Source organism: Callionymus lyra, chromosome 12, assembly GCF_982586985.1.
Source record: "Callionymus lyra chromosome 12, fCalLyr1.hap1.1, whole genome shotgun sequence".
Lineage (NCBI taxonomy): Eukaryota > Metazoa > Chordata > Actinopteri > Syngnathiformes > Callionymidae > Callionymus > Callionymus lyra.
The window spans coordinates 5,400,615-5,416,259 of NC_141829.1; the positions used below are offsets into that span (position 1 = coordinate 5,400,615).

Below are 15,645 nucleotides of genomic sequence, written 5' to 3' on the forward strand. Positions count from 1 at the left end.
TTTTTATTTCCTTTTCTAAATTGAACTTATGATTGACCTGTTCACGAAAAATGTTTTAATCAAAATTTAATTTTTCTTTTGCTTTAAATGAACAAAAGAAAATTCTCTACAGTAATATTAGTGAAGTTAAACAATACAGCCCAACTGTTAAAATGCAAAGTATTAATATGATGAAATAGTAACGTAATATTTATTAATTAACAGATAAGAAACCCTGTGATTAAGTATAAATAACATAGTAACTATTGTTATTATTATTAATAATATCTACTGCAGGTTGTCATCCAAGGTCTTCACTCTTTATTCATATTCAATGTAATAAAAAACGTGTTACCAACAGTAATTCATTGCAAGGATTTATATTTTATTCATATTAATAACGCATCATATTTTATAAGAGCTTCGCTTATAAATATCTTCCGTAGCAGGAACTACTTCGGAAACGGGTGTCGGGTTTAGTTTCGAGACGGACTCATAATACAGTGGCACTCCACACCGGCGGCAAGAGAGCAAGATGGCGGGGAGTAAAGTAAGTTTTAAACGTTCAAATTGTTCATATTTAATTGTCAGTTTCCCGTATAGATGTGTAAGAATGCGTGTGTTTTAAAATCCAGCTGTTTCCGTCCAAGTTTATTCTTTTAATTTCCCACTATTGATCGGCGCAGACATGTCGGGTCTTGTCCTGCTGTTCATTGATCATTTTCACTTTCTATCTGAGATACTTCAATTGTCTTTTATCAACTTTGTTTAATGTATGTATACGTTATCTCAACTGATTCAATTTTAGTTGGCATTTATATTTATATTCTTAAACATCTTCGCCTGTTCTCTGGCAGTAAAGACTTTAAAAAAATGTTTTTTTAATTGTTTTTTTTACTGTTCAAGTCAGATTCACATAATTTCAGGCATTTTTCATTGTCACCATAATGGAATTTTAAATATAAGTATAATTGTGTACGTCTGGAAAAGAGTATTTTAAAATGTTTTTAATTTGTAACATCTTATCCAAATATATTGTTTAAATGTATTGCTTTGTGTTTTTTTTCAATTTATTTATTGTCATACACTGTCGTGTATAACCTGATCTTGCTCTCTGTCTTCAGGCTGCTTTGATTCTTTGTATGGACGTTGGCTTTTCCATGTCAAACTCTGCTCCGGGCGAAGAATCTCCTTTCGACTCGGCCAAGAAAGTCGTCCAGAAGTTTGTGCAGCGTCAGGTTCGCTCACTTATTGTCCCGCCAGAACTTTGACATTCGCTCAACACCGTGATCTCTCTTTTTTCCCAGGTGTTTGCGGAGAAGAAGGATGAAATGGGGTTGGTTTTATTTGGAACAGACTCCACTAAGAATCCTTTGGACAAAGGCGGTCAGTACCAGAACATCACGGTGCACAGAGAAATGACAAATCCAGATTTTGAGCTTCTGGAGGAAATTGCAAACCAGATCCAGCCAGAAAATCAGCAGGCTGATTGTATCTTTTTTATCTCAGTATGTTCTTTATCTCGGATGTTTTACTGAGCCTGTAAACAATAATACCGTTAAATTTGAAAGCACTTATTTTTAGCACTCCTTAACTGGTGCGTCAGGGCTGGATGCTCTTGTCGTCTGTCTGGATCTCCTTCAAACACACACACAGTAAGCTGCTTCACCAGTTATTTGTTCAAGAACTGATCCGTTAATACTTGTCCATCACCAGGGGGAAGAAGTTTGACCGTCGCAACATCGCTATCCTCACCGACCTCAGCACAGAGGCTGATGCGGAGCAGCTGGACATCATCGTGGAAAACCTTAAAAAGATGGGCGTCATCCTGCAGTTCTTGTGAGGCTCAGTGATTTGTGCAGTGAAAGTTCAAGTACTTTTGAAGTGTTTATGTCAAAATATGAGTCAAAATAATTCATATAGACTTTGTGTTTTATATATTATTCACTAGTTCACAGTTTTTTTTAATTTGTAACTAAAACGATTGTTTCTAGAGTCAAGGACTAATGTTACCTTAGAGAAAATAAAATGTTTTTTCAAACCAAAATCCCTTTTAAATAGTAATAATCAATTAAACATAAATTGTATAAGTTATTATTTCTGTACAACAGTCCAAATATCAGTAAATGTTATGTATATGAAAAAATATCTACATGACACTAAACATTTCTGAGCTGACCTTGCTTTTATATGTAGTGTTTGATATTTTGTTGAATCCTAAATTCTTTAAAGTTTTTACCTCTAAATTTAAATTTAATTTGACGGATACAAATGTATAAAAGTGAATTGTTGAGCGACTTAAAAAGTCAAACTTTATACTTTCAGTTTGCCTTTCCCCGTGGAAGAGGCAGATGGTAGCGGTGATGGTACCGGGAGTGGATCAGATCACCCTGGCGCTCCTGGTAAAGGCCTGTCCCGGGAGCAGAGATCTGGCCTGGACATGGTCAAGCAAGTCATGCTGAGCTTGGACGAGGACGGACTTGATGAAGTCTACACTTTCAGGTAGGATGTGTTGAACCGGCTGGGACGGCACTGATGCCTCCTCCAATCTTATTCTGTTTGGTCTTCACACCGTCGGTGACTAAACGGAAGCATTTTTTCCCCTTCCTTCATGTTGTCGTGTCCTCCAGAGACGCAGTGGAGCAGCTCTGCATGTTCAAGCGAATAGAGCGGAGACCGACCGCCTGGCCTTGTCAGCTGACCATCGGGAGCTCACTGGCCATCCGTATAGTGGGCTACAAGGCTGTAAGTTTACTTTTAAATCCACACTGCGCTGGGATTGATGAAGAGGATGAACCGCGTTATAATCAAACCAGAGGTCACGCCTTCCAAAAGAATGCACGCATCACAATCTTGCTCATCCTGGATTATCTTCCAGGTGATGGAGGAGAAACTTAAGAAGTCGTGGATGACAGTTGACGCTCAGAGTAACAGCAAGGAGGACTTGAAGAAAGAGACGGTCTATTGTCTGGACGACGACAACGAGACTGAGGTGGACAAGGAGCAGATTATTCAAGGTCAGACCTTTAACTCCTTCTGTTGAATTCAGTTTCATTAGTGTCATCCTTATTCTTGTTATTATCAATATTAAACTAAAAATAATTGGTTTCTTAACAACAACAAAAATAATTATTAGCATAACAACAAAAACAATTATTAGCATCACAACAAAAACAACACTATTATTATCATAACAACAACTATTATTAGAACAAGAATTACAAATACTATTATTATCATCACAACAGCGATTATTATTATCACAACCACAACTATTATTATTATTATCACAACTATTATTATTATTATCACAACCACAACTATTATTATTATTATCACAACTATTATTATTATTATCACAACCACAACTATTATTATTATTATCACAACAACAACTATTATTATTATTATCACAACAGAAATTATTATTATCACAACAACAACTATTATTATTATTATTATTATCACAACAACAACTATTATTATCACAACAACAACAATTATTATCACAACAATTATTATTATCACAACAACAATTATTATCACAACAATTATTATTATTATTATTATTATCATCACAACAACAACTTTTATTATCACAACAATTATTATTATCACAACAACAATTATTATTATTATTATTATCACAACAACAACTATTATTATCACAACAATTATTATTATCACAACCACAACTATTATTACTATTATCACAACAATTATTATCACAACAATTATTATTATTATTAGAACAACAACTACAAATACTATAATATCATCACAACAGCAACAATTATTACAACAACAGCTATTATTACCACAACAACAACTATTATTATCACAACAACAACTATTATTATCACAACAACTATTATCATCACAAGAACAATTATTATCACAACTATTATCAATAAATACATCTACTATTAGCGTAACAACAACTTTTTTTTATCAAATCATGACAGGACTGAAGCTCAACGTCGTGTTTTACTTTTGTTCCCAGGCTTCTGTTATGGAAGTGACATCGTTCCGTTCTCCAAAGTGGATCAAGATCAGATGAAGTACAAGCACGATGGGAAGTGCTTTGCTGTTCTTGGATTCACCAAAAGAGAATCGGTACTCGCGCCCCCGACTCCTCATCGTGTGATGAAAGTGTCATTGGTTTGGTGAATCTTCCGGCAGGTTCCGCACCATCTGTTCAGCGGGAACCAGGCCATGAAGATGTTTGCTCCGGAGGACGACGAGGTGAGGGTCACGCCGAGTTTGATGAACGCTAGCGAGAACTCAAGCGAGCCTCCTCTCTGTGCAGCACGCCGCCGCGGCTCTGTCCGCCCTCGTCCGGGCCCTGCACCAGCTGAACAAGGTGGCCATTGTTCGATACGCCCACAACCGCGTCTCCAACCCTCAAGTAGGAGCCGCGATCCCGTGCGTGAAGCAAAACTCTGAGGTAACGCGACGAAGTCTGTAAAGCTGTGTCGTAAATCTGCTGATGCGTTCTCTGGTCCTCAGTGTCTGATCTACGTCCAGCTGCCCTTCATGGAAGACCTCAAGCTGTTCAACTTCCCCTCGTTTGAGAACAAGAAGTTTAAGCCCTCGGGTAATTCCGGCACCTGTGGTTGCATTCTGAGCAGTTGGTAGAGAAGCATGTGTGACTAGATTTACAGAGATTGTTGTATCTTTAATCATTTCATAATATATAGATGGATGGATGGATGGATAGATTCATAAAACAACAAATAAGTGCAATAAAAAGACAAAAATCTAATTATAAAGAACATGGATCAAATAAAAAAAACTTTATAAATAATATGTTTTATATTCAATCACAAAATGATGGTCCAACTTTCTTCATTTTCTTCACTGGATTCAAAACGAGTTGACCTTATTTCTCTAAAGAAATTCAGTTGTAGGAAGACATTTCTCTCGAGTTCCTCGGGATGACAAATTCACTTCTGCAGTGGAGTGTTGCGTTTCTTTTCTTATTTATTGATTTATTTTTCATGCTGAGTCACAACTATTACAGTTGCTTGCGCAGGTTTAGAAAGTGTTAAAAAGTTGTAAAACTTCCACAACAGAATATAATGTCTACTCTGTCGACCTGAATATCTTTTTGAATGACCTCAATTTAATTGAATTTTGAATTATATTATGTTCCAACTTATAAATGCATTCATTTTATTGTTTATTTAAACTATCAGTTTGGAAATTAATATTCCAAAATTATAGTTTTGTTCTTTGAATTCTTTGTTTCTTCCTCTCAAAGTTTTCTTCACGATACTTGTACTTTAACAATTATTTTATTTTGTTTGTTTAAATGTCATCTTTGTCTGAGGTCACAGCTTTTAAGAGTTTAAATGATTAAAACTTAAATGTTTTAAGTCGTTAAATTTAGGATTCTTTAAACGAATCTGTGTCTGTTGTTCTTGAATCAAACACGGCGTCTGTCTTGTGACCCGAGCAGACGAGCAGCTCGCCGCCGTCGACTCTCTGATCGACTCCATGATGCTGGTGGAGGACGATGAGGACGGAGGACAGAGGGACATTTTTAAGAACCACCACATTCCCAACCCAGAGTTCCAGAGACACTTCCAGGTGATAATAAACTACTGTTACACTTTCTTTATGTGTTATTGTAATGCTGAGGAATTATACCATCAGATCATGACCAGCTGATAAATATCTGTTTACATCCCAAAATATATCACACAATAGAACGTTATTAATTAGTGATCATTAAAAATGGTCAAGAAGTTATTTATCCACAATTTCACCAGCAGGTGTCGCCATTGAGGGGGAAATCGGTAGATTATCTGGTGACATGATGGTTGAGAAGGATCAGTGACTCAGACCTGAACTAGACTAGGAATCAATTGGAGCAGCTGGTCGGGTCTGATGTTAGAAGAAGGTCACTCTGTCATGGCAGATTTAACGCCTGATCAAATAGTTTTGCACGATCAGTTAAATCAGTGACGATACTTTTACCTTTCTGCTAAAATTTCATAGTTCGGGTAACATTTTTACAAAAAATATTATCAAGTTTGACCTCAGGACTCGTGCAAGACCTAAAAAGACTTGTTGTGTTCAAACACGTCCCGTGTCTCCATCAGTGCTTGCATCATCGGGCCCTGAACCCAGGGACCGCCCTCCCTCCGCCCGACCCGTGGCTCCGATCCGCCATGGACCAGCCGGACGTCATTCGCCAGCGCTGTCGAGCTCCTGTGGAGGAGCTGAAGAGGAAGTTTCCTCTCACAGAAGTGGAGAAGAAGAAGAAAGCAAAAACCTCTGACCAGGTTTTCAAAGAGTGAGTTGTGTGTCTTTGTGAGTCGAGTGTTGAAGTGTATCGGCATCGGAATGTCGGTTGAATTAATATTTACTTTTTTTTTTTTTACTTGAAAGTTGTTTTTTAAGCATTTTATTTTTTTAAATATATTTTTTATTGTATTCAATAATACCTAAATCGAAAGGTTGATGATTGGCTGAAAGTTTAATCGAGTAGCTCTGTATTATTTGGTGGAACTATTATATTGACATGTTTATATTGAGTTGAAAAGGCAAAAAGTAAAAACATTGAATTAAGTCAATGATTTTAAATAATTGGAATTAAAATATCAAATTATATGAATAAAAACATTTATTCAATTTGAAATTAATTCAATTAAAACGCTACAACAAGCAAATTCAAAATATAAAAATAATATCATTTAATTACTACAAAATAAATTAAAAAAATTTTAAAGTTTCAACATTTGAAATGTAAATTCAAGATGGGGCTGCATATTGGAAAAAGGTGCAACATTCGATATCGGTGTCTTGAATTGCGATATCGATATAAATGCGATTTTTTTTTTTATTCACCTAAAAATGTAGCGCGTGTACTATAGGGGAGTCAGGGGGATAAGACTTGTGCTTTGTTTCAAATCTCACACTTGCGTACTCAAAGTTAATATTTTTAGTGCATAAGTGCGTCTCAATTCTTAGTATGTAAATGTAGGGCTCCATACACACTAAATTGTCACTAAAACACACACAAAACTGAGTATGGATCGATGGACACTATCTATCCTAAACGGCTCCATCTTAGTGAAGGAAGTTACGTCATATATATATATATATATATATATATATATATATACAGTATATATATATACTAACGGGTGCATTTTCAGCAGCAGTAGAAGGATAACACGTCTTCGCTACTGATACCAGCTTAAATATCTCGCAAATATTTTGTTTTTCATATTTTTTCTTTATTTCTTCTTCCAAACTTGCAAAAAGTGCTGCCAGCAGGTGTCGCTAGTGTTCCTACAGCTGGTTGAAACCATCGTTAAATAGTAGTAGATGAAGAAGCTGTCGCGTCATTTCCTGTTAGTGCGTAGCAGCAAAGTTTGATTTGAGACATACTATCTGTGGAGAATTAGTTACTAGTTAGTATGTACACTATCCTGATGCATACTAACTTCTAGTATACTAAGAGTAGTATGCGATTTGAGACACAGCACGGGTTTACACTTTGGAAGTTCACGATCTTCTAAGAAAACAACTGAGACGAGATGAAAAGTTCTTACAATATGTTGCTTTAACAAAGGAGGTTGAAAGAGACGAGTGACTGGATCACTAGTGTTTGACTAGATCAGAAGTTAGTATTACTTCACTGGATCACTAGTGTTTGACTAGATCAGAAGTTAGTATTACTTCCGTGGATATACTGAGCCAAGTCAGTGCCAGCAAGACGCGTCGCCATAGCAACCGAGCCTAACAAGTTGCGCCGCACAGTTCACAGACGGACGGAGACGTAAACAACAACGAGACATAGAAGTACAAACTGACAACTTTACAGAACGTGACACTGATTGATCGAAGTGCACATTTAAGAAATTCTTGATTGATACAATAAAAAATGATAAATTATCGTATGTTTTCCATGAATATCGCACGTGACAATATCATGATATCGATATTTTTCCGATATATCGTGCAGCCCTTAATTCAATCATCATTTTCTGATCACACTGATATACTTCTATAATTGAGCACTTTTTGTCCGGTGTCTCTCTTCAGCTCCGAGCAGACGGACGTCGAGAAGACAAAAGACGAAGATGAAGACGAGGAGTTTCGATTGGCGAACATCTCTGAAGGATCCGTCACTTCAGTGAGAAGTCGATAATCTTTTACGATATCATCATCATCATCAAACTTCTTGTCGTTCCCTTCATCGTCAGGTGGGAAGCGTGAATCCGGACCGAGACTTCCGCTCGCTCTTAAGTCGCAAAACTCTCCCCATGGACGAGGGTGAGATTGTGACAATTCTCGTTCCTCGGTTCTTTTGCGCTGACCCCTCGTGTCCTTCTCAAGTCTGTCAGCAGCTGACTCGGAGGATCGAGCAGTTCCTAGGCAACAAGAACACGGAGTACTACATGAAGAGCATCACCTGCATCCAGGCCTTCAGAGAGCAGTCGGTCAAGGTAAACGCTCCCGGGGACGCGATCGTCCGCACAGGAAATCATCTCGTGCTTGTTTATCTTCCAGCTGGAGAACGCTGAGCTCTACAACAGCTACCTCCAGTCTCTGAAAAGAATCATCCCAAACAGAGGGCTGGAAGTCTTCTGGGGTCTGCTGGTTCAAGGTGCTTCCAGCGCTTCTGTTCTCGCAAACACTGTGAGCCTCGGTTCTGAAGGCCAGAACACCTACGAGAACATGAAGCTATAAACTCGCTTCACGTGTGTCGACACAACACTGATAATGGCTGTCCAAGGTGTCCCTCAAGACTTGCCCCGGGGAGCTGGGACAGGTTTATTGACATGGATTATTTAATGATTAAGGAGACATTGAAGATTTAAGATTCAAAATTCAAAGCGTTTATTGTCATAGGTACTACGTACCATGAAATTCTTCCCCTGTACCCCCAACAAAAGTTGAGGAGAAAGACGCACGTATTCAGAGTATTCGCTGAAGTACCCGGTGCTGCCCGGGGGACTTTTATAAGGTCAAACAAAGGCAAGAAATATTTTCAAAAGAAAAATTCAAAGGCCATTTAATTGAGTTTTAAATATTTGACTGTCTCTTTAACATGCTTGCGCGGACTTAAGTAAGTAATTTATATTTATATAGATCTTTTCCAGACCAGGGTCACAAAGCGCTTAAACAATCAAAACAATATTCAATAAAGTATATACTTTAAAGGTCAAGATAAAACTGATAACACAACAGGAGTTGCAGAAAATCAAGGAAAATCCTGAACAAACAAAAACATCTTAAGATGTTTCTTGAAGGAGTCAGAAAAATCTCTAAATTTAGGAAAATGTTTTCACAACATGATCTGGAGCTTGTAATCCATGCGTTTGTTTCTTTTAACTATTGTAACAGTTTGTTTTCATGTCTAAACCAGAAGGATCGTCTCGCCTGCAGTTCATACTAAACTCTGCAGCCAGAATTCTGAGCCGCTCTAGTAGAAGAACTTACATTTCTCCTTCAAACTCTTCACTGGCCGCTCTAGTAGAAGAACTCACATTTCTCCTTCAAACTCTTCACTGGCCGCTCTAGTAGAAGAACTCACATTTCTCCTTCAAACTCTTCACTGGCTGCTCTAGTAGAAGAACTCACATTTCTCCTTCAAACTCTTCACTGGCTGCTCTAGTAGAAGAACTCACATTTCTCCTTCAAACTCTTCACTGGCCGCTCTAGTAGAAGAACTCACATTTCTCCTTCAAACTCTTCACTGGCCGCTCTAGTAGAAGAACTCACATTTCTCCTTCAAACTCTTCACTGGCTGCTCTAGTAGAAGAACTCACATTTCTCCTTCAAACTCTTCACTGGCTGCTCTAGTAGAAGAACTCACATTTCTCCTTCAAACTCTTCACTGGCTGCCAGTTTCTTTCAGGATCAATTTAAAATTCTGGTTCTTACTTTCAGATCTATTCATGGTCAGACCTTCCATCAGTGATCTGATCCAGACTTACACCCCAGCTCGGGCTCTGAGGTCTGTGGATCAGGATCTACTGATGGTTCCTGAACACGGTTCAGGACCAGAGGAGAGAAATCCTTCCAGACTGTTGCTCCTAAGCTTTGGAACGATATATCGTTGCTCCTAAAGTATCTCATTATATTGTATCGTCACACATGTATCATGAGACGTATCGTGTCGCCAGATTCTCGCCAACACACAGCCCTACTACACAGTTATTGTTGTTTTTTATTCTCCATACTTTTTGTGCGTCATGGTCAAAGCAAGGATTCACACTCATTTTTCAGTGTCAATGAAAAGAATTTGAAAAAAAAGGGATGTAAAAAGAAAAATGCTTAAGCAGCAAGTGACTGTTGAAGGAAATGTAAGGAGCTCAGCAGAGACGGATGGATGCGGCTGCAGCTCGTCCAGGTCCGTGTTAATGACTCGTCTGCAGGATCCTCTTCCTAGTGACATGACAGGATGTAGAGAGACGCCACACGGCTTCTGTCGCACACGTTTTCCAGGTCGTTTCTCAGTTTCTGACCTTAAAAAACAAATGTAACAATTTGTGTCGGCGTTAACACGAGTGTGGTGTCGGTGTGTGTGACTCTCACTCTCCGCCACGAGGGGATGATGATGACGATGTTGCTGAACGAGCACGGATTATAATTGTGAATAAATCGTTCGTAGAGTCACAGTCGCAACCTTCAGTTTTGACCAGCAGGTGTCACCGTGTGTCAGAGTCCTACCTGTCGTCTCACAAGTGGTTGTGTTTTTTCCTGACAGACGGCGTGACTCTGATCAGCGAGCAGGAAGTGGCGAGCAGCGGCGTGTCCAAGCAGGAGGCGGATCAGGTGAGCGAAGGTGAGGAACTTGTTCTCTTCTAGATCCTCCTGATGGTTTTTTTTGTCCTGCAGTTCCTGATGGACGAGGAGAAGAAGGAGGAGGCGATGGCGGCGACGGCGGGAGATTCGGGAGATTTCGACGACTTGGTAACGACTCGTGTGTTTGTTCCCTGATAAGAAGGTGGAGGCTTGAACTCTTGTGTCCCTGCACAGCTGGACATGATGTGACGTGGACCTGCAGGACGACGACGATAACAAGTAGATCTTTCTGTGTTCGACTCAAGACCTCGAGTGGAACTCGGTCAAAAGTACGTCTTTGTAACTTTCTCAGAGTTTCAGACCAAAACTGCGAATGCAGAGATGAATGAATTGACCACGATTATTCGATACGTTTATCATATTTTAAAAAAATATTATTGATGATACAAATGTTGAAGAAATCTTTTGGACACTTTCTCGATGAGCTTGACTTTAAATTGAATGTCTGAGGTGTGTAGGAAATGGAATTGTTAATAGTCTTGGAGTGTAAAGTGGAGTTAAGAATCAAGTTTCACTCTCTTCTTTTGGAAAAATACTTCTTATTGATCATTGTTCTTCTTGAATTTGAATCACTGCATCGTCCAGGCTTTGTTTCGTCATCTTCTTGTGAAGGTTTGCGATCGATCCCGATCTCGATACTTAAACCCGGGTGAACATGGAATATATAGAAAACTTGTATCTCACAATAAAATGTGTCATGTGTCAACTTTGATTGCTGGATTCACTGTATCCTCTGGTCCTCAGTCATCACTGTATCCTCTGGTCCTCAGTCATCACTGTATCCTCTGGTCCTCAGTCATCACTGTATCCTCTGGTCCTCAGTCATCACTGTATCCTCTTGTCCTCACTCTACTGTATCCTCTGGTCCTCAGTCATCACTGTATCCTCTTGTCCTCACTCTACTGTATCCTCTTGTCCTCAGTCATCACTGTATCCTCTTGTCCTCAGTCATCACTGTATCCTCTTGTCCTCAGTCATCACTGTATCCTCTTGTCCTCACTCTACTGTATCCTCTTGTCCTCAGTCATCACTGTATCCTCTTGTCCTCACTCTACTGTATCCTCTTGTCCTCAGTCATCACTGTATCCTCTCGTCCTCACTTTACTGTATCCTCTTGTCCTCAGTCATCACTGTATCCTCTCTTCCTCACTCTACTGTATCCTCTCTTCCTCAGTCATCACTGTATCCTCTGGTCCTCAGTCATCACTGTATCCTCTCGTCCTCAGTCATCACTGTATCCTCTCGTCCTCAGTCATCACTGTATCCTCTCTTCCTCAGTCATCACTGTATCCTCTCGTCCTCAGTCATCACTGTATCCTCTCTTCCTCAGTCATCACTGTATCCTCTCGTCCTCAGTCATCACTGTATCCTCTCGTCCTCAGTCATCACTGTATCCTCTGGTCCTCAGTCATCACTGTATCCTCTCGTCCTCAGTCATCACTGTATCCTCTCTTCCTCAGTCATCACTGTATCCTCTCGTCCTCAGTCATCTCCGGGATCTTATTGGGTTTCATTCTTCTAACTTTAACTGCAAACGTTGTAATAACAGCTGGCGTCTAGTGGCGGGAATTGAAATTGCAACACAACATTTTTTACAACTGTGAGAAAACTAATATCTGACAATAAAATCTGTCGTGTCAACTCTGATTTTTTGTTTTTGTTTTACGGCTTTGAAGCGTGTCAAGTATTCCAGGAAGATTTCCGTTAAGCGCGTATCGAGACTTGGTGACGACCTTTTGTGCTTACATTGCCTGCCATGACATGACGTGGTAAACGATTTAAATCGTGTAATTGATCAACGGAAGTTTAACCCTGTGATGTTTCGTCTGTGTCGCTCATGGCTACAGTACATGTTTTCCGGACTGAAATCTCCAGGATCAGGGTTGACATTTATACATCATTATCTTTGAAGTCTTATTGCGATAAAGCTATTTTTATATTATTTTGAGGGATACCTTAACCATAAAGAACATTTTCTTTTTAGACATTATCAATATAATAAAGTTGACACCAGAGAGGTAATTCTTAAGAATGTACTAGTATTTCCAGGAAACGTTGGATTGTATTTTATTAAAACTGTTTAACAATTTTTTTTCCTCTTTTCGGGTGATGCACAATATTTTCACGCTCAACGTAGGTATGATGTGCGCATTATGAGGTATTTCATGAATAGCTGGGTCAGAAAATCAATCGCAAACTCACTAGAATCCGCAACCAAAGTTTTTAAAGATTGGTTTTGAGAAAAGTTCTGTGTGAATATTCCGATTCTTAACTAAATACAATAATGTAAATAATAGAAATTGTGGTTTCCTGCACAGCTGGGCGAACAAACCACTATGTAATATCTCTAAAGTCTAACAACTCCTATAAATACTCGGGTGTCAAGTATACATACCATGATGCCTTTCTACACACTGCTGTATTTATTGTTCTGTTTTTATATCGCTTTTTTTTAGCGTATCTTATTTCAATATTTCATTCTGGACCATTTTCTGTTGAATAAAAAAATTAATAATCCTTTCCCCAAACACTAGTAATCAAAGCACATTTTTGTAATTTATCAGAATCATTTAAGCAAAAATCAAGTCGGTGCTTCGCACTTATTGTCCACTTGATGGCGCAGTAGAGCAAATTAAGCCTCAAGGATGACCTAGTAAGGTAAGGTAAGGTAAGGTAAGGTAAAACTTTATTGATCCCTCAGGAGGTCTCCTTTGGGAAATTGTTTTTCCCAAAATTGGTAGTAAGTAAGTAAGTAAGTAATTTTTATTTATAAAGCGCTTTTCCAGACCAGGGTCACAAAGCGCTTAAACAATCAAAACAATACTCAATAAAGTATATACTTTAAAGATCAAGATAAAACTGATAACATAACAGGAGTTCAAGAAAATCAAGGAAAAGCCTATATTATCCACAGGGTGATACTTGTTTAAATGTAATTGTATTAATCTGCACTTGGTAATGGTCCGCACCTTATGGCACCAACTGAACTCCCATGATATGAAGGACGATAAATGACTTGTGTGTAAATCAATGTATAAATACGTAACAAAATGTATAAATAAATGTTTGGATAAAATATCATTATGTCAAAAATAAATGAATTACTTCTGATTTAATTTTTGTCAAAAAATGGAGCTATTTTACATATAAATCCACATTTTGTCCTTTATACTTTTATTTTGACATTTATACATTTTGTCATTTTGACATTTCCTTGTCCGTATGCAAATGAAGTTGGCGGGTGGAACATCAGTCCAAGGCAGTGATTGGTCACAGCCTTGGATCAACTACCGCTGCCTTGAGAGCATCACACGTTCATCCCACGTTCATCTTAGCTTCACGGCTAACTCTGGATAATCCTGGGAAGATGTAACGTGTCCATGCTATTGCTAATAATTTATGATCTGATTGTAGATGTGAATTAGATAAGATCACAGTCCAGTGTGTAATTTATTAAGTTGTGTTGCGTTTATGTTTGTAAGTAAGTTTTTGTGTCCAGCTAACCGCGTCGTTCTAGCGATCAGAGAACTTGAGTTATTCATTTCTTGCACAGCTGGGCGAGCAAAACCACTATGTAATATATCTCTAAAGTCTAACAACTCCTATAAATACTCGAGTGTCAAGTATACATACCACGATGCCTTTCTACACACTGCTGTGTTTATTAATTCATTCATTGACAACCGCTTTATGCCGGAGACTGGAGCCTATTCCAGAGTCATAGGGCGAGAGGCAGGGGACACCCTGGACAGGATGCCAGTCTGTCGCTGTGCACACACATAGACAGACAACCATTCACACACACACTCATACCTACGGACAATTTCCCAAAGTTCTCAATCAACCTCTGTATGTTTTTGGACTGTGGGAGGAAACCGGAGTACCCGGGGTAAACCCACGCAACACGGGGAGAAACATACTAACTCCACTGCTGTATTTAGCGATGGCTAATCCGTCGCCACAATACTGTCTTTGAATTCTACGTCCGTTGCTACGGCAAAAGTGATTGACGGCTGCAGTTGGTTGGCTGGGCGGCAAAGCATCATTGGAGCTGCTGCGTCACCGAGAGGGTTATGCACAGAATTTATTTTTGAACGGTCACATACTGTATTATAATGTTTTTCTCCTCCAGCTTTGATTCCTCTCGACCTCCTCCTTCATTATCACTCATTTCTATTTCAAATTCAATCTCCCCCAGAACACACACACACACACACACACACACACACACACTCGACCGCAGATTTTCGTTTAAATTTTGCCGTCAGTCGAGGACCGGCTGCCAAGAGACTTAAAAATCAATTTCTCGTGGTGCCTCGAAGGACGTGGTTCCTCCTGGAAACTGCCGAAGGATTATTATTACAGAACGTCTGCTGTCGTCGCGCTTCGTTGACTTCGTTGCTTTGAAGGAAAGAAATAACATTAAAATCAAAGTCCTCTGTGCAGGAGATACTCAGGTCAATCACCGGCGTGGACATCATGTAATGTTTATAAACGATGGTTTTGTGTGCGAGAGAGTTTCATACATTTGATGAGAAAATACTTTCATTCCTTGTTGTCCAGGTTGTGTTTTCAAACACTGTTGCTGCGCCGACACCTTAATGTTTACTCTACTGTATATACTTGGTTAGTAAGTAAGTCGTTATTATTTGTAAAGATGTTTCCAGACCAGGTTCACAAAGCGCTTTAACAATCAAAACAATACACAGTTAAAATATATACTTTAAGTTAAAAAACCTCAAATAAAAGTGTCTTGAGATGTTTCTTGAAGGAGTCAGTAGATCATCAAACACAGATGTTTCTTGAAGGAGTCAGTAGATCATCAAACACAGATGTTTC

The 15,645-nt window shown here is 38.9% G+C and overlaps 1 protein-coding gene across 1 annotated transcript; it reads left to right on the forward strand.

Annotated features, from left to right (window-relative positions):
* Nucleotides 1–483: 483 nt before the first annotated feature.
* On the forward strand, nt 484–11,518 carry LOC148068053 (DNA repair protein Ku80-like). Its single transcript, XM_087804492.1, has 21 exons — nt 484–529; nt 1,104–1,217; nt 1,287–1,470; nt 1,586–1,634; nt 1,696–1,818; nt 2,305–2,481; nt 2,610–2,724; nt 2,858–2,996; nt 3,983–4,095; nt 4,162–4,224; nt 4,289–4,426; nt 4,489–4,576; nt 5,441–5,571; nt 6,087–6,280; nt 8,038–8,128; nt 8,199–8,268; nt 8,332–8,441; nt 8,506–8,602; nt 10,709–10,776; nt 10,840–10,914; nt 10,981–11,518. Exons 1-21 carry the CDS (start codon nt 515–517, stop codon nt 10,993–10,995), a joined length of 2,169 nt encoding a protein of 722 aa, XP_087660618.1. The 5' UTR covers nt 484–514; the 3' UTR covers nt 10,996–11,518.
* The last annotated feature ends 4,127 nt before the right edge of the window (nt 11,519–15,645 follow it).

What these genes read in the sequence shown, in the direction of transcription:
- LOC148068053 (XM_087804492.1), top strand. An exon ending in CTCCTTCAAACACACACACA is followed by an intron (nt 1,635 to 1,695) that starts GTAAGCTGCTTC and finishes GTCCATCACCAG; the next exon opens with GGGGAAGAAGTTTGACCGTC. An exon ending in GATTCACCAAAAGAGAATCG is followed by an intron (nt 4,096 to 4,161) that starts GTACTCGCGCCC and finishes ATCTTCCGGCAG; the next exon opens with GTTCCGCACCATCTGTTCAG.